Source organism: Solanum stenotomum, chromosome 3 (genome assembly GCF_019186545.1).
Source record: "Solanum stenotomum isolate F172 chromosome 3, ASM1918654v1, whole genome shotgun sequence".
Classification (NCBI taxonomy): domain Eukaryota; kingdom Viridiplantae; phylum Streptophyta; class Magnoliopsida; order Solanales; family Solanaceae; genus Solanum; species Solanum stenotomum.
Window position 1 is genome coordinate 15,848,251 of NC_064284.1, and position 19,341 is coordinate 15,867,591.

The following is a 19,341-nucleotide window of genomic DNA, read 5'->3' on the forward strand; positions in this document are numbered from 1 at the left end:
TGAACTTTATTTTTATATGACGGGTGCACTCTTAGTCTCTTACTGTCCACCTGACATGGAAACTGAATGTAAACTCATTTAGGTGCGCGAGGGGGATTTTTTTTTGCCACATCAGATTACTTCTAAAGGTAATAAATGTGAAAATTACTATTTTTCTTTATTTTTGTTCTCCATTGTCGTAAACAAAAATGAGAGATAATTACATAATTTGTATTTTAATATATTTAGGTGATCTAGTTTGTAAATTAGTCATTAAATATAGAAGTTTTGTATGATGAACTTCGATCTCTCAATATTGAAGTGAACTAGTTATTATTGTATATATTAAGTTGAAATTGTTATAAGAACTCATTAGCTTCAAATTCTAGAGTTATCCTTAGTATATGAGATATTATCTTCTCTCGCTTTTCTTTTCCCTCTACCCCTTTCTCTCTGTCCCTCTCTTTGTATATCTTCTATCAAATATAGTAAATGAATACATTGAAAACGAAGAAGAAGATACATGTATCAACTGTGTCAATATAAATTTTTGTATCAAGTTGTGTGTCATCCAAGGTTAGTTTGTATGTGTCAAGTATTTCTATACTTCTGTCTTGTGAATGAATAACATGTATGCATTAAATACAACTTATATTTATGTATTTTTGTATCGCGAATGAATAACATATATGTATCGAATATAATCTATATTTCTATGTCGCAAATGAATATAAGGGACATAAAAGCTCCTTTATGTACTGAATACAACATGCATCAGTTTGTGTTTTTTATTGCAAATCCATACAAGCGTCGTTATAAAAAGTGAATGAATACAAGTGATACAACATGAATTAACCCGTATATATGTTTTAGCATATATCAACTTATATGTATTGAATACAATATATATGTATCAGACTTAATTCGTTGATACAATCTATCTATAGCATCTCTCCCCTAATTTCGTTCACCTATTTCCTCTTTCTCCCAATCTCACTCGACTCTCTCCTCTTGCTATAAATGGCAAATACTAAAACTATGACTGAGGATTTTAATTAGGCCCATATTACAATCATTTCTAAATATTCCTCTTAAAATTATAGTTCCATAAATTCAAATTCAATAGAATTATTCGTTATTTAACTATGATATATATTGTCGTACAAAACATCAATATTATATCACGTCTGGTTGCTTGATGATGATTATTAAGTGTGCTAACTATCTTAATTAATAATCTATATATGTTAATCTTGGCCATTCCGATTAATAATACTTTCAATCGAAAGATACAGATTCTATGTGATTATACATATATTTTACATGAATTATAAATATATTATACATTTTTCATTATTTTTAAAAGGTGAAATTTCAAATATAGCTAAGAGATGAAACTTAATAACGCTCCTCAATTTGCCTAATTACGCTCCATGGCTATAGTTCCATGTGCTATGCTAATTTTCGTTTGTATATTTCGTTGTTTTTAAAATAAATTATACAAATTGGATTTATACAAGTAACATATTATATACAATTATTTGAATTATATACAAACTATTAATATAAATAAATAAGTAATTGTATATAAGTGTTGAAATTATATATACAATTGTGGGTATACCGGAAAAAAATATACAACAAAAAAATAAAAAATATATTCAACTAAACACCAGAAATGAAAGTTTGTATATACACAAATATGTATAGATATATACAATACAATAACAAAATTATTAATGCGTATACAAATACAGAAGTATATACAAATAAGGTTCATAAAAATACATGCGATTCTTCATAGCAAATTTCATTAAACAGTAGCCGCAATTCATAATTATATGAAACTATAACTATATAAAATAATACATTACTAATGTTTGTCAATTCACATAATTTTCCCTATTTTGAATTAATTGATAAATGACTATTTAAGTTAAATTCTTCCCGTAAAGACTACTGTGAAGGCCCAAAAATTTCCAATAAAAGATGTTAACTATTGTCTTCGTTAAGTACATACTATTTATATTCTAATAAAAGAGGTACAATATATATTACATCAGTTAAATTAAAACTGGTCAAATTATATAGAGCATATAAATTTATCTAATCTAAATCAATAAATAAAAATATAGGAATGGATTGACAAAATCTATGATAATTATATAAAAATATTAGCAAAAATTTAAGTAATGATAAAAAGAGAATGACCTTTAGGACACTCTAGGGCCATAACACAAGGTATTTTAATATTTTCATGTTATTTGGATTAATTTTTTTTTTATTAATTTATAAATTGTGACATCCCAGTTTGAAAATTCCCCAAAATTGTCGGCAAAATATTCATTAAAATAAGAAGAGGGATTTGAGGAAGATCACGTCAATGTCATAACCAGAAGTTTAATATAACTTTAACTAATGATTTTCTATAGTTTGCTTTATTATGTTAAATAAAAATGTATTATATAGTGTAAGAGTCAGCAAATTTGTCTACAAAGTTCTAAAAAAAAAAAAAAGAAGATAAAATCAACGTTATTTTGATCTTTCAGATATTTTTGTATCGTAGTATTTATTGCTTTATGAGTTATCCCATATTAAATTGGATATACCATATATAATATCAAAATTGTAATACAAAATTATATTGATATATAGTGTTTATACCTAAAATGAAATGTCAACCAAACACAACTGAGTTGGATACAAAATGGAAGACAAATTCCTAAAAATTACCATTTTTTCCTCATTTTTTTTTGTTAGCTCTTCTACTTCATTGAAGAATAAATGCTGAACTTGAAGGGACACTTTGCCCTCACCAGTCACATATTAAAAAGGACAAGGGAAAAATTTCCTAATTTCAAATAGTTCGAGACTAAGTTTTTTTTTTTTGTATGTGTGTTAGAATAACAGTTAGTAATAAAAGTATTTTTAAGTTAGTTGACTAACAGGAAAAAAAATTGAGCCAAAATATAATGGAAGATAAAATTAACTTGTTTCGAATAAGTTCAGATATTTTAAACCTTTTTCTCTAAACTTATTGCAATGTTGCTTCATTACCACATACTTATGGAGTAATTGTTTCTGTATCAAATTAAATGGCGCAATAGGTCGAAAAAGTCGAGCACAAAAATTTGATGAAAGCTCTCCCCTATTAAATTAAGAGGACTTCTGTACTTAGAGGTAAATTTATTTAATAAGATACAGAGATTAAAACGAAAGATAAATACTTTTAAAGTTTAGTTCCTGATATAAACATGTCTATGTGTTTTATCGAGTTGAGCATCTATCGGAAACAATTCTTTTATCTTCTTCGGAGGAGCGGAGGGAAATAAATGTGGAAGGGAGACTTAGAAATATGAAGAAGCTGTCATCACCAATCACGTAGAAGAGTGGCCGACCCTCAACATTGCAGTTGACAACTCATATGAATAACCTAGTCCACAAATTTAAGTCTAAGCATGGCTCTATTATATTCTATCGAAGTATTATTTTTATTTATTTTGGTTTCTTATCGATATTCATATTGAAGTCCGATTAATTCAAATTTATATAGCATAAAGCCTTATTTGAAGGAAAGCACTACCTATTAAGTATTATTTTTCGTACGATGACGTGAGTGACACGAAGGCATTAAGAAAGCATCCCCTTTGATACTTAGGTTCGGCTGGCCTTTCACTTGCCCAGGCCAATACACATCTCTTCTTGGCGCTAGCCGGTTCGCTTTTCTTTTAGCAATTTAAGGCAGAATCGGATCTCTTGGGTGGGGTGGGCCATTCCATCAAATCTTTGAGAAGGGGCTCAGTCTCGTATTTGATGGTCGACATGGCGATAGGCTTCGTTTTTACGACTGCCTTCCTAGCCGTTGAAAGACTGAGCGAGTAGAAAAAGTATATATTAGAGTTGAATAATACTTAGGTTTTACATTTAATTTTTGTTCAAAGTATATTTAATATCTTAATGAAAATAAAGTAAAAATTTTTATTGGGGAAAAATGATGATAATTAAGTAATTTAATTCTACATTCTCTTTCATTTTTTTCTCTTTCTCGTTATTAAGTTTGTACTACTTTGCTTTTTTTCCTAATATGGTATCTAATCTCTTAAAAAATAAAGACAAGGGCATAGAACAAATTAAATTTCACATTTCTTCATTCTTTTCATATTTCAAGTATTACAGTTATCAAATTCAAGTAATAGATTTTAAAAAAAAAATAGAATTGTCAACGTCTAAAATGGAGTTAATTGTTTTTAACTTCGAATTATACTTTCTCACTTGACAGTTGTTATTTTATTTTATTTTAATAATTTTACATATAAATATATGTTATTTTCTTAATTATATTATATATTAGAATTCAAATATGTTAACTAGAAAATATTAATAGCGTTGTTTCACAAAATTAAAACAAAAAAGAGAAATAAAATTCAAATATACGCTAAAAGAAAAAAGAGCTCTTTAGATAATGCTTCTAAAAAGATTAAATATATTGATTATATTGTAAAAAGAAAAATATATTATCAGAAGAGACAATTGTTATTATATACCGTATACATATACTTTACATAAGAACGAATATTTAAAAAAAAACAATTTATGAATTTTTATAAAATTTAGCTTTAAACCACGAATAATACTACGAGTAAAAACTAGAGATCCAAATAGAGTCGAAACGAAAACGCTAGAGGGTAATAGATACATTGAACCTGGACAATGCTCATTTTGGCGCTATAAAATCTCCTGCAACTCAACGATAGTCATAACAAATCAAATCAACATTTGCATTTCTGTTTTTAAATTTAAAAAACATTAGTTACTCCTTTTTTTTTGTTTCCACCATTTTTTTTCAACATCATGTTTACCACCATTGCTGTGCCTGCCGCCCAAACAAAGGCCTCCGCCGTGCCGGAGAGGGAGGTGCTGAGAAGAAGAAACGAGGAATTGGAGAAGGAATTGAAGAAGAGCATTGAAAGGGAAGAGAAAATGAAAGAGGAATTGAATAAGACATGGGAGAGGCTGAGGGTAGCGGAGGAGGCGGAGGAGCGCCTCTGTTCTCAGCTCGGAGAATTTGAAGCAGAGGCTGTGGATCAGGCTCGGATCTACAGGACCCGAATCCATACTTTAATGGATCAGCTTTCGATGGCCCAAAAACTTCTTCAGTCTGGTCAAATTACAATTCCTGATTCTCAATGATCAATTCATGGAGTTTGATCTTTCATTGATTTTTCTCCCTCTTTTGCCGATTGACATGAATAGTTCTAATTTTTTTCGTCTTTCTCCGTTTGATTTGGGCGCGTTGTGTATTGAATGCGGCCGGTTTGGTTTGGCTCCATGTAAATGACGAGATGAAAGATTAATTAGGAACTCAGTGTGGTGTGTGTATTGACTTTCTCTCCTTTCGTTTTGGAGATGTAATGGGAAATTTGTGTGTATTTGTTCTTTCTTCATCAATATTCTTAAATTCAACCTGATTCTGCGAAAATGATAAATGTGGCTGAATACACGTATTTTTCGTACTCACTCCATATTTATTGCACTTTTATGTGCAAGTTTGGTTATTAACACCATATCAGGTCATCTTTCAATTTTAGTGTTGGGTTAAAATATGTGACCTGAAAACGGAGAGAGCAAAAACATCTCCATTGGAACGAACTTTTACAATCCTCAGTACATTTCGAAGATCAAAGTCAGCTTCCATGCCTTAGATGATTTTCATAAGTTTAATTCATTAGACCAAAAAATAAAAGGCAGCCAGCTCGATGGTGATGCACTAAGCTCTCCCATTATGTGCATGGTTTGGAAAACAAAACGGAGAAACTATAAGAATTCTGCAGGAAACTATCCTGTATTTCTGCAAGAATTGTTTCTATAGCTTGAACTTGTGATCCTATAATTATAACTTTACTAGTTACACCAACTCATTATACTGCCAACTTTTGCATTCTCTTCATCTCAAATAGGATAGCTTTTATCCTCATCCTTTATAGGGAGTAGTAAAGCACTGATTGTAATCTCCCTCAGATCATTTGTAGCCTTTTGTTAGAAGATGAATAAAATGCAGTTGTGAAAAAAAAAAAAAAAAAAANAAAAACATCTCCATTGGAACGACTTTTACAATCCTCAGTACATTTCGAAGATCAAAGTCAGCTTCCATGCCTTAAATGACTTTCATAAGTTTAATTCATTAGACCAAAAAATAAAAGGCAGCCAGCTCGATGGTGATGCACTAAGCTCTCCCATTATGTGCATGGTTTGGAGAACAGAACGGAGAAACTATAAGAATTCTGCAGGAAACTATCCTGCATTTCTGCAAGAAGCTGTTTCTATAGCTTAAACTTGTGATCCTATAATTATAACTTTACTAGTTACACCAACTCATTATACTAATATACACATGAGCGGTTGTGGCATCCTGCAACCAAGTGTGTCGATCTTCTTATTGTTGTTATCTTCATTTTCTTTTAAAATCGATCCGAATTAGCTTATGCTCAACTGATCAACATGTCAAATAAGGGGTTCAATACAATTCCCTTCACCAAAAAAAAACATACAAGATCTCTATTAATTCCAATTCATATTGCATAAATGGTTTTCTCCTTCATGTAAATGGTTGAATTTCTAACATGAGTAAATATCTAATGATAATAGTAAAAGGAGTTCAAATCATAGATGCAAATTGTTGGCATAGAATTGAAACCACTAGGTAAGTCATCATATAGGGAATCTAAAAAGGAACAATAATTAACTCCTTAACTTAATTCATCCTTTTCCTTTTTCCCGAAAAATTATCTGGATGTGTTTTGGGCTCTGACAAAGTAGAAGCACTTTCCTTCACACTAACTGTGAACCTCACCCATGCTATTTTTTTCTTCCTGTTATGGTATCAAAGTATTTGTATATCTCACTGCTCCAGGATCTAATTTTTTGCGAGAGATTTGAAAGTCACTTGATGATAAGAAGAGGAGACCATTCTCGATTTTTCGATGCTTCACTATCCAATTTCTGCTTAGTAGGATAGGTTGGTCACTCCATCAACATTGCCGTTAAACAATACGTAGTCATTGATTTGTGTTTGGAAAGTTTTTTCTAATATCCGCAAGAACAAAGAAATTCTCTTTGACTATTTTTTCTTTTAAGAAAAATTGAAGCACACAGAAAAAACAACAACGAGAAAACATATAATATACAGAGCAAAATATGTTTTAAACATGCCAAGTAAACAAAAACCTTATATAACCACCAAATCCCCAATCAATACTCCAACAATTTTTAATAATCCGATACAATACAATATCACCATATCCATAATCTATAACCAGTAGTGCATAGTGACCCCCACATAACCTGAAACATCAGAACTACCACAAATTAAGTGTACTGATCTTGAAAAACAATAGTCTTGATGCTGATATAGTTGACACCCAATAATGAGGTGTCGTTATAGGATCGATAACACAACATCGTCACTCAAAATCTCCCATTCATCAATAGTCATGTTTAGACCGATTATGAAATCATCAAAAATATGTATTTCACTCTCCATAATATATATATATTATCAATTCTCAAATTAGATATTTATAGATATTTAAATTTGATAGAGATGGTGGAGGGTCGGTACAAGCCTAACATCAAAAAAGGTTTGCATCCTGCAATACAATCACAAACAAAGTGAGTTAAAACATATATATATATATATAGGATCCCTGGCCAACATATATTATTATTATTATTCAAATGGTTTTCAGAAATATTTTAAGTTATTAATTGTTCTGGTTTATAATATTTTTTTACATAATTTTGAAATAATATATATTATTTCATTTTTCAGTTTATGTGGCACGATAGAATTTTAACAATTAATCATTTTTTATGTTTTAAATATTTAAAATTGTTAATTATTGTAATTTGAAGTACATTTTACATAATTTTAAAATAATATATGTTACTTCTGATGTCCCAATTTATATGAAATTGATATAATCTTTTAAATATTTGAAGTTGCTAATTATTGTAATTTAAAGTACATTTTACGTAATTTTTAAATAATATATATTACTTCTGATGTCCCAATTTATATGACATTAATATAATTTCGAGAATCAGCCAAAAAAATTACATGAAATAATAACTTTATTATCTTAAATTTTATTAATTAATTTTATTTTACATCAAATAATATTTTTTCTGCACACACTAACAACAAAGAAAGCCCAAAATAGCTAAACATTACATCTGAATGTGTGGGGTCCGAGTAAATCTTAGTATCAACACTAAGATACTTTTTTGACATTTTATAAAGGCTCAAATTTCAGTATATTTACGGATGTGCATCAATGAATTTATTGTAAAATGATGCAAACGAAGGTAGAGTTTGAAAAATATTGCTGCCAAACCAACAAAAACACATAACAGGAATTAGAAGAAAAAATAATGACACAGATAACTTTCAAATAAATCGTACAAACAATTAAAGCAAAAAGTAAAAAGTAGAATTAGCTAGTAAATTATCAACTTACCCTTGTTTAGAAAGCAAGCATGTCGACGAACAGCTATATCCTAGACTCTTCTACATATTAGTATATATATTTTATTTTATTTTTAAAAATACAAACACATAAAAAAACATGCAAATACATCAATAAGAAGAAGAAAAAATGTTGCATCTACATACCAAAAGTCCGTCGAAATATCAGGTATCTAAATTGAATGAATGAATCCACTCAAAAGCTAAAATTCCTGTTTCTACATACTCGAAGAACATGTTATTTGTCTTTTTTTCTTTCAAAATAAAATCAACACTGAAACAATCCTACTGTGAGAGCAAACTTGACATGCTGATGGCAGAGCATCCACACTATAGGTTGCACATCTATATTTTTTTTTATATTACGTTTATTAGTTAAATTTAAAAAAATGATATATATTTTTATTTAAAAATAAATTAACTTTAATTTTTTAGGATAAAATCAAAAATATCATTAAATTATATGAAATTAAATAAAATGTACTTAATTAATAGTTTGATTTTAAAATGTATTTGTTGTCAATAATTTGGTCCAAAATTTTCAATAAAAGACACGTATTCTTTTGTATTTTTATACTTATGTCTTATAGTATACTATGCTTAAAAATAAGGAAAAATTATCTAACTACACACCATTTATTATCATATTTTCTTATTTTCTCTACCATTTCAAAAAATATCAAAAATCCCCTCTTTTTCTCCCATCACCCCCTTTTTCGGATACATTAATTTGAAATTCCATACCCATGATTTTCTTTCCTTTTTTCAAGCCACAAATCTCTCTACAGTTACCTACATTAATCCATTTTTGAATTTCAAATCTTTTCTCTTTTTAATTCATGATTTCAAGTTATTCAAGAGATAGATTTCTTTCCATCACTTCAATTTTCAATTTTATTTTAATTTTTTAATTTTTTCATCTTAAAAACTAAACAATAATAATTGTGATTGATTAAGCATAGACAAAAGGATCTCCTAAACACATGTGACGATGAGATATGGACAGGTAGTTGTAATTGCTAACATAATGCCAAAAGAAGCTTTTTGTTGTCAGTTTTTCATCTGTTTATTGATCATCAATCTTATGACATAACTTTCGGTCTTTTTACTAGAAGAGGGGTGAAAAACGTTGCTAATGCTGAGAGTTCATCTTGGAGTGCATTTGAAATTGTTTCAGGAATTTCTAATGGCGGTCTTTGATACACTTCATTTCATTGGTTCGATCTTTCAGTATTAGGCTTACCCAATTAGTCCGAGTAGGATACATCTTCGCTGCTTTCCGTTGATTAGATTGTTGATTTATTTTTTCTCAATTTTTTGGTTGTTCATCTTTTCTGATACATATAGGTTCAAATTTTTAGTGTATCTAGTTAATTTTGTTTCTTAAACTAATGTATACTGCCTTCGTTTCAACATTATGATACATTACAATTCTATCCTGCATAATGTATCATGTTCAGATATTTGTTTTGATACATAGCCTTAATTAGTATTGATTCTTGATACAAAAATTCTACCAAATGTATCATTTATCATGTATCAGCCTTTTCATTTACAAATTCCTGATACATATGGATTCTGCTCTCAAACAAAATAAGTTACATAAATAATAATGTACCATGCACTAATTTTTTAGGCATGAAACGTAAATTCAAATTTATATTAAATGTATCTTATCTACATAATAATTACCAAACAATAATGTATCGATCTCAAACCTAACATCTTATGAGCAACATCTTTTATTTAATGTATCTAGTAGAAATACAACACTTATCAATTTAAACAAGATGCCTAAACAGTACTAATATATTGATAAATCTATCCATCTCGGAAACGAAATTAAAAAAACGATTTCACAATATTATGAACGGTATGAATTCCATCACTTTTGTATCCTTCACAAAAGGAAATTGTTTATCCAACAACAATTCAATCCATCACTTTTGTATCCTTCATAACTCACCTCTCTAACCCAAAATTTCGACAAAAGTTTTTGAATCAAATCTGAAAGGTTTCTTCGCTGAACAGAGGGGAGCAATTTCAAATTTTGAATTTCTTCGTTTTGGATTTGCCTATATATGATTGACAGTAAGAAGAAACGTAAGCGTAATTTATGGGATTTAATTAGATTTTCAGATTTTATTCCCTTTTTAGCGCAATAGAAGGATTCTTCTTCTATTAGAATTAATGTATCGTGATGGTGAATTAATGTATCCGGATGGTGATTTATGTATCCGTAAGGTATAAATTTTAAGGGATTATTGTAATTAGAAAAACAGTAGGGATAAAATGTAATTTACTCTTTACACTATGAGATTTAGGTAAGTTATCCTAAAAATAAACCATTAAGTTAACTAGTAATATTATTGCTATTAGTTTTATATTGGAAATAATTAATTTAGATTGATGAGATGTTAGCCATGTATCTTTTATACAATATTTTGGATGTTATTGTATAAAATTTTATTTATTAATATAAAAATGTGAATAATTTAATTTAAAATTCTAAAATATTACTCTCTTTTAGTTACAGTTATATAATTAATGGGATAATTTTTAAGTAATTTATTTAATTTGTGGTTAATGGGTCAAACCCATGATTTAGTTAATATGTAAAAACTGAATTAAATTAAAGGGAGGTTATTATTATTTTATCCCACTACAATTAGTTGCGGCTGAAACTATCGTGTGGGAGAACTCAACTTTGACGCCGACAGAATTGATAAAAAACTTCTCCAGGTAAAAAGATTAATCAAGCTTCAATATTACTTTTACATATACTAATTGATTGAGGGAGGAGAGGATTAATATTATTATTTTATAGTTGAATAGAGATTTGAGGTTTCTGTGCAACAGGGGGTTATTGAATTGGGTATGTTAAATTGTTAAGTAATTATCTCTTGTAATAATTGTAAAATAATGTAGATGTAGAAATTTATTATTATATGTTTGATTGAGGGTAATGGGGTTACACCGGTTGCATAATTGTGAACGAGTACATTTTTGTCGTTTTCCCCTTCTTTTGCTATTGTTGATGTTATTAAAAAGTTGGAGACAAATTCCATGGTTGATGATCGAGTAATTACTCTTAGGATTATAGGATAACGATTGGAAGAGCATGATGGGTGGTATTGGATTAATTACAAAGGATTTTACTTGTGCATAATATTCTATAGTTACGGGTCTTGATACATGATAGTTGGTATATATTTATCTTTCGTGGTTGAATTTTTATTATACAATATCGTATCACGATTCAAGTTTTATATATATTGAGATAAGTAATTAAATATTAAGGGCATTGTATTATATAAATATCATTAGAGTTATGGAATTGAAGAATGGAAACTTAACCCTAGACTTGAAATTTGGAAGTATGAGGGTTGACATGATAATTGGCATCAAAATTTAGGAACTTGATTTTAGTTTTGAGTAAGTTTTTGGGTCTAGGCTAGATCTATAGTAATATGGTTGTTGTTAGTTTTGAAAATTGATTGTGATTAATTATTTGAATAGATTGCATTGATTTGGAAGCCTAACGAAAGGGGAAGACTCAAGAGTCAGAGTGATTGTTCGATGATTCGAGGCAAGTGGATTTCTAAACCCTTGTTAAGTGTATGGAATTCGTGTGTTTCCTTGTAATATGTGTTTGGAGGTAATGAGACTTGGTGATGGGTTGACTTGTCCACATTGATTAATTCTAATAATGAAAAATGGGTAATAAAAAGCAATGTGATTAATTGTTTGTGTGTGATGTGTTGAGAATTGTTTGTGACGGGCATTGGTACGAGTATCGATGTTATAAAAGGGAAAGTTTGTTACTATAGAATGCGGATTGTAATTCGAGAATGCCAAGCATATGGGCATTAGTTGATATCATGTTATTGACTTGATTTATTATGTGTGACCGTGTTCTTTATTAAACCTGTATACTGGTGATAGCTGAGGTGATTACATATCATATTGATATTTGATTGAGATGCATCATCCCTTTTATTGAAATCATATTGTGCACATGCATTGACATGAGATTGAGTATAAGCTGGGCACGTGGAGATTGTCCGTGCTGGGGATGGTGAGATGTTAAGATTATAATTTGGGCACGTGGAGATCGTCCGTGTCGGTATATGGACCTCGCGAGTCCCCTATGGGTCATGAACTCTCGATGTATTTCCGAGGAGTATCATGTATATACGGTTGAGAGAGTACTTGGTATTCTGAAGCATATCATTTCATGGTGTCATATTGCATTGCATCCCATGACATCCTTCATTCTTGATGATTATGTGCTTTATTGGTGGTTGGAAAGTACTTGATGTTTGATTGCCTCTATTTGATGAACTTGATCTTGTGCGTTGTTGATATTTGTGAGTGCCTTTTTATGAAAGTTGTGATTGATGAATATTGAGTTTGTTGTTGAGGATATGTAATTGTTAAAATGATTGTTGTTGAGCTGGGTGTTATGTAAACTGTGAACTGTTAGGTTCGGCTGGTTTAATGCAGGTTGTAATTGTGGAGGTTTGGTTGGGGTGTAAGGAGTACCCGTATTCTATTCCCTTAGCTTGCGTTTAGAGGTGTACTTGCTGAGTACCGGGTGGTTTGGTACTCACCCCTTGCTTCTACAAATTTTTTGTAGGTTACGAGCCTGGATTTTGTGATACTTTCCATTCTCTTATTTTCCGAGGCTTCTTGGAGACTTGTGAGGTAGATGTTTGTCATCTCAGCGGACATTCTTACTCCTATTTATGATATTGTTCTATTTTAGAGACAACGTCATTTAAGACTTACGTTTTCTTTCAAATCTATTGTAATACTTTAGAGGCTTGTACACGTGACAACTAGATTTTGGGGGGGTATTTTTGAGTTAATTATGAAATTTCTGCATTTTATTGTAATGGGTGAGTGTTAGACTGACTTGTCTTGGTGGGATAAGACGAGTGTCATCACTTCCATTTTTGGGTCGTGACATTTTATATTGGAAATAATTAATTTAGATTGATGGGATGTTAGCCATGTAACTTTTATACAATATTTTGGATGTTATTGTATAAAATTTTATTTATTAATATAAAAATGTGAATAATTTAATTTAAAATTCTAAAATATTCTATGACAAAAAGTAGATAATTTTAAATTATTTTTTTACCGGACTCTAACATTGTCAAAATAAAATAAAATTTAGAGGAAACAATACAAATTCGGTTAGTTTAACTAGTAATTACGTTCAGACACAGTAGTTTCGCAAATTACCATTTGTACCATTTTTAGGTACACGCATATGACAAATTCAAATGATTTCTTCTCTACCACCTCAGATTGAATGCAGGCTTGAGTTATTTTTCTTATGGGCCAAGTGAAACTTTATTCTGGTAATGAGTGGCCAAGTCTCAAATATTATATCCAAGTGTGAGACTATCTCATCTAAAAACTTATATCATTAGAGAGAACACAGTTGTAGCTTTATTCCCCCAACTAAAAGTCCGTTCAGCAAAAATGACACTAATTTTTCTTTTTCTTTAAAATAGTGGACAAATCTGATGTTTCTAGCTCAAAAACTCGACAAATAGCATGTCTGCCTTCTTATCTGATGGCAAGAACTTACACTCAAAAGAAGTTCCATAATAGACTAGTTCATCGGAACATTAAAAAAACATAACATGAAACTGTCACTACTTCTCAAATTACAGAACAGGTCTTTCCCACAAAGGAAAACTTCATCTTTTGTAGTGAGTTCATCCTCGCTTCTTTCTGAGTTCCGGATCCCTACAGCCAAAAAAAATAATAATCCCAAAAAGCAATTTAAGGATTTTAATCACTGAAGAGTTAACTAAACAGAAAGTTACTTCACGTAAAACATTATTTCACCTTTGTATATGATCAAGAATAAGAAGCCTTGGCCCAGGAGGGATCCTCACATCTCTAAGAGCACTGCAAAACAGGAGAATGGAGTGAGATTTAATTGTGAGAAATGCATAGAATTAGTACACAGTTATCTGGTGCAACATATCTTGCCTATCGGTGAGTAAAGGCAAAGTGGTGTCTGTCAACAACCCTTTCTTGAAATTCTTTTCATAATTTTGCAGGCCAAGGCTTGACAATAGTGATCTCGTTCTGACATAATGCGTATCTTCAGCAGGTGGTTGCGAAAACTTCCGCCCAAGCTGCATTAACACAACAAGAGAAGTTTTTAACAACTATGAGATAACGATGTTGGAAATTCACTCTATTCAACATCAATCAAAAACTAGGTGCCAACAGGGAAGGATAACTGGTATTTTTCCTATCCTCGGTCCTGAAAAGTTTCTTCATACCATAATTCCCAATCTATTCAGAGCTGATGGACCTCAACGCAACATTAAAGTAATACAAGGGTTATACATGTCTGATTGGTCCCTAAACTCTATTGAGGACTTAAATAACCTAGGCGTGATTGGGTTTAACTAGAACTTTTATTTGAAGTACTCCTTCAAAAACAGTTTCTACTTTAATACACCTGCCAACTGTAAGCTTTCCATTTTACTCTACCTTTAAAAGAGAGAGGGGGGAGAGAGATAACATAGAGACAACTGAAACGATTCCGATATTGCTGAACCGGACAGTTTAATCATCAAAAAAGAAGAAATACATATTCTTATTGCACATTTAGGAATCCAATTCCACTGTGTTCATAGAATACATTGAAATCACAAATTATAGTTCTCAGTTCTGATGTACTCCCTCTGTCCCATATTACTTGTCTACTTACCCCTTTACATGCCCCTTAAGAAATCATAAATAAGAAAGGTACTTTTACTAATTTATGCTTCAACTCTTTTTAATACACTATATTTCTGTGCCTTAACCATCAATACCAAGACTAACAATGGAGGAACATTTTTGGAACTTCACTATATTTATACTTTCAAAAAGAATAAATTCAAGGGCAAAATGGGAAAAATAAATTAATTATATCTTGGTTTTGTAAATTGACAAGTAATTTGAAACAGATTTTTTTAGTAATGTGGACAAGTAATATGAGATAGAGGGAGTACAACTGTTAACTGAGAAGGGACCTAGAAACAAAAGACAAAGATGGCTGACAATGAACAGAAACTGCATTAAACCACAGCTAATTTATTGTTATTCATTAGTGGAATTTATGTAGAAATATTCTGAAAAAAAAAAACAAAATGAATACCTTAATTATTGGAATAAATAATAAACCAAGTCAAAATTTGAGACGGATGACAAACAACAAGTCAATCTGACTATGGAATTGACATAATATCAGACAGACAAGTTGAATGGTATGAGAATAGAGAGTACCGGATTGAACCAAACTACAACAGCAAATAAAAGGTGAAAAACAAAAGGAACTCAAAACAACATTGCCATAATCCAGGGGTTGCATGCAAATAATTTTCTATACATAGGTAAACATGTTCATTACCTCAAACAGTCCACCTTGAACAAGGGCAAAGAAAATCCCAGATGTCAAAGCATTGGGTACTGGATTTGGGCCACCCATGCCGCTAACTAGTGAAAACAATGCTCCAGAACCAAAGGCAGCTGCCATACTGCAAAAAGTAATTATTAATCTCCAACAGCTACAGGATACAACAAATGTGAACTCAACGAGGTTGTGAAAGAGTGGATGGAGGAGGAAATGGATCAAAAAGGAAAAATGAAAGTTTAAGGTTCAAAAAGAAAACAGAATGTCCAGTTGGGATATTTGTTATCATTGAAGTGTTAATCCAAGACATCCACTCTGATAGGTGTTTTAAAATGAAGAAGTTATAAACATAGAGGTGTATGCAGAAAAGAACTTTGTAGGTTCCAGTAAAAGGCGTAAATTGAAACCAGGTTCGCTTTACCTAGTCAAGAAGGAAAGCTAAATGTGCAATTGGAAATGGATGCAAGAACTTTAACAAGATTAAGGCAACTGTAATACTTAAGTGAGAACCAAATTTGGAAAGCATGTCCTCTTTCTGGATAGGGAAAGACGGTATCCCTATTCTTAATCATATTTATACTACTATAGCAGACGTGGATTGGATTCTGAATGTCTAATCTATAGAGGATGCAAAAATGTGTAGACAAGAATATGACTCAATCCCAAACAAGTAAACAAAAACTTAAGCAAAATCAATGACTTATGATCGAAATGGTCAACTAACTACTTAAGACGCTTTACGTAGATAGTACACCTGATTATCAACCTGACTGGCAAATTTTGTCTATCAGGAATCCAGTAAAAACTGGCTTACCTGGACTGCACATCTTCCTTGCCTCTAATTCTTTTCAAGACACAAGATATGCCAGCATTAACACCAGTCATAACAGCAAAATTCCGAGCCTGAACCAATGGACCTCCTGCAAGAGCCTGAACCAAAATTTCAATTACGTTGCTTATCCATCATAAGTTAGCTCTGTCAAATTTTAAAGATTCCACCTTGAAGTACTAAACGTTCACTTTCTGGCTTAACAACATGCATTTACAAGACAAAAAATTAGATAAAACAGATTTGAGCTTTATGATCTATTCTGATAGTTCAGAGATTATATGCATGACTGCAGAAAATTCTAGCGAATCCGAGACAAACACAATAAATGAGAATATTATAAACTCCTAAATTCTAGAGAAAAAAACCTACTAACACGAAAATAGAGATAAATTATCAACAATACTTTTGAGCAATACCTTAGAAAAGATAAAACTAATACTAACAAGAAAAGTACCTGAGCTTGTTGAAAAGAGGCCATAGCTTGGGGATTGAGATTAGCACCAGCAGGAGGAGTAGGCATAGAGGAAGACACATCCTGTGTAAGCGTTCCCATAAATCCACCAATAGCAGCACCCTGTAGTCCACTGGTTGCTGTCACCACAGCAGCTTCAACTGGAATTGACTGCTTCGATAACCACCCTTTGAAGCCGATTTCCAATTCCTTAAACTTGTTCTGCAACTGAGCTATTGGATTCTGATTGCTGCTATTCGGCATTTCAACCACCATAGCTCCTTGCTTTCCTTCACCCATTGGAATTGAGAAGATTTCAGCCGCACGCAGCCCCTTTTTCTCTCCGTTTGAAATGAAAGTTTGGTATGCAAATGGAGAAAAGGGGTTTTTCGGGGAGTTGGGTGGATAACGTAACGAGGTGAGATTTCTCTTTTATTCCCATTTTCTCCCTTAAACCCTTATCTTAGCAAAATGACAAAATACTTTACTCTTTTATCCCATTTCACCCCCCGAATTTGTTTCTTTTTTCCTTTTTTCCCCAAGACAATTTTGCTTTCTCGTTTTTGCTCCACTAGTACTTTCTCTTTTCAACGTTCCAATAGTATTTTAATATGTGAGGCATGTAGTAAAAAAAATAATTCGTGCATAGTTATGTCATGACTAAATTCTCTTTTTCCCAATTTTCATACTTTTGGTTGTTGNGAATTTGTTTCTTTTTTCCTTTTTTTACCCAAGACAATTTTGCTTTCTCGTTTTTACTCCACTAGTACTTTCTCTTTTCAACGTTCCAATAGTATTTTAATATGTGAGGCACGTAGTTAAAAAAATAATTCGTGCATAGTTATGTCATGACTAAATTCTCTTTTTCCCAATTTTCATACTTTTGGTTGTTGGGTCATAAGGTTTGAAATCCCTTCCATTTGGCGTTGATTCTCAAGTCCAAATAAAAAAATGCATTATTTTGTTTACACATATCAAAAAGAAATTGTTACAAAAAACAAGATAGAGAAAAAGAAACAAAACTTTAAAGCTTACCATTTTAAATATGTTGGTTTAATGTTTACCCGGATATGAGGTGCACTGTAGTCATATTAGGAGTGATAATATTAGAAATAAAGATATTCATAATAAAGTGGGAGGAGTTTTTATGATGGATAAGATGAAAAAAGCAAGATTGAAATGGTTTATTTTGTAGGAAATGCATAGACACTCAAGTGAGAATGGTGTGAAAGGTTGATTATACATGGTACGAGGAGAGGTCAGTGGGCTGAGAAAGCATTAGAGAGGGGTGATAAAACAAGATATGACCTAGCTTCAACTTATCAAAGACACGACCTTCAATAAGAGGGTATAAATGACATGTATTAGGGTAGAATGTTAGTAGATAATGCAATGTTGTCTTGCTTAGTGTGATTGGTGTTTGTCATTGTATTAGTTATATTATTATAGTTCTTGTTTTTAATGTTTCTAAAAATTTATTATTATTTACAATAATTTATCCTAATATATTGGCTAGTGTGTTTTGATTATCACACTATTTTATTGTTACTTGCTATATTTTCTTCATTGACTCCTTTTTTTCACCTAGATTTGTTGCACTTGAGCGAGTTCTTTTGGGAAACAACCTCTCCAATCTATATATCCTATTCTCCTCGCACCCCTCAAATTTCTCTTGATATGTTATTATTGTTGTATACTACTCCATCCGTTTCACAAAGAATGACCTACTTTCCTTTTTAGTTAGTTTCAAAAAAATGACCTCTTTCCTTTTTTGGTAACATTTTACTTTTTGCTTTTCACGTGGCATGTTTAAGACCACAAGATTAAGGACAATTTTGTACATTTGACATAACTTTAATTTAGGACTACAAGATTCAAAAGACTTCTTTAATTTCTTAAACTTTGTGCCAAGTCAAACCAGACCAATCTTTTGAAACGGAGGGAGTACTAATATTTATGCGATTTTAAGAGTTTAGAAATTTGAGATTTTAAACGTGTTATAATATATAAAATTATAAGACTAGGATTAAAAAAATTTAAATCATTTTAATTTTTAGAATTATAAAAGCTAGGATAAAAAAATTAAATTGAATTATTTTAAATTATAGAAAGGATAATTT

At 31.0% G+C, this 19,341-nt stretch overlaps 2 protein-coding genes across 2 annotated transcripts; one reads left to right on the forward strand and one right to left on the reverse strand.

Moving 5' to 3' along the window:
* The first annotated feature begins 4,725 nt into the window (after positions 1 to 4,725).
* On the forward strand, positions 4,726 to 5,408 carry LOC125859662 (protein RESPONSE TO LOW SULFUR 3-like). Its single transcript, XM_049539447.1, has one exon. It carries the CDS (start codon positions 4,831 to 4,833, stop codon positions 5,167 to 5,169), a length of 339 nt encoding a protein of 112 aa, XP_049395404.1. The 5' UTR covers positions 4,726 to 4,830; the 3' UTR covers positions 5,170 to 5,408.
* An 8,592-nt stretch (positions 5,409 to 14,000) lies between these two features.
* LOC125859374 (chloroplastic import inner membrane translocase subunit HP30-2-like) lies at positions 14,001 to 17,640 on the reverse strand. The gene is made up of 6 exons (XM_049539111.1): positions 17,225 to 17,640; positions 16,753 to 16,868; positions 15,936 to 16,062; positions 14,519 to 14,667; positions 14,372 to 14,434; positions 14,001 to 14,269 (listed from the first exon to the last, which is right to left on the reverse strand). The coding sequence occupies exons 1-6, from the start codon at positions 17,519 to 17,521 to the stop codon at positions 14,239 to 14,241; spliced, it is 783 nt and encodes a 260-aa protein (XP_049395068.1). The 5' UTR covers positions 17,522 to 17,640; the 3' UTR covers positions 14,001 to 14,238.
* Between the last annotated feature and the right edge of the window lie 1,701 nt (positions 17,641 to 19,341).

Excerpts from the sequence above, each read along its gene's own strand:
- LOC125859662 (XM_049539447.1), top strand. The coding sequence starts at position 4,831 with ATGTTTACCACCATTGCTGTGCCTGCCGCCCAAACAAAGGCCTCCGCC.
- LOC125859374 (XM_049539111.1), bottom strand. The coding sequence starts at position 17,521 with ATGGGTGAAGGAAAGCAAGGAGCTATGGTGGTTGAAATGCCGAATAGC. Across the intron at positions 16,063-16,752 it reads AAGGAAGATGTGCAGTCCAG|TATGGCAGCTGCCTTTGGTT; the intron begins GTAAGCCAGTTT and ends TACTTTTTGCAG. Across the intron at positions 14,270-14,371 it reads ATTCTTGATCATATACAAAG|GGATCCGGAACTCAGAAAGA; the intron begins GTGAAATAATGT and ends TTTTGGCTGTAG.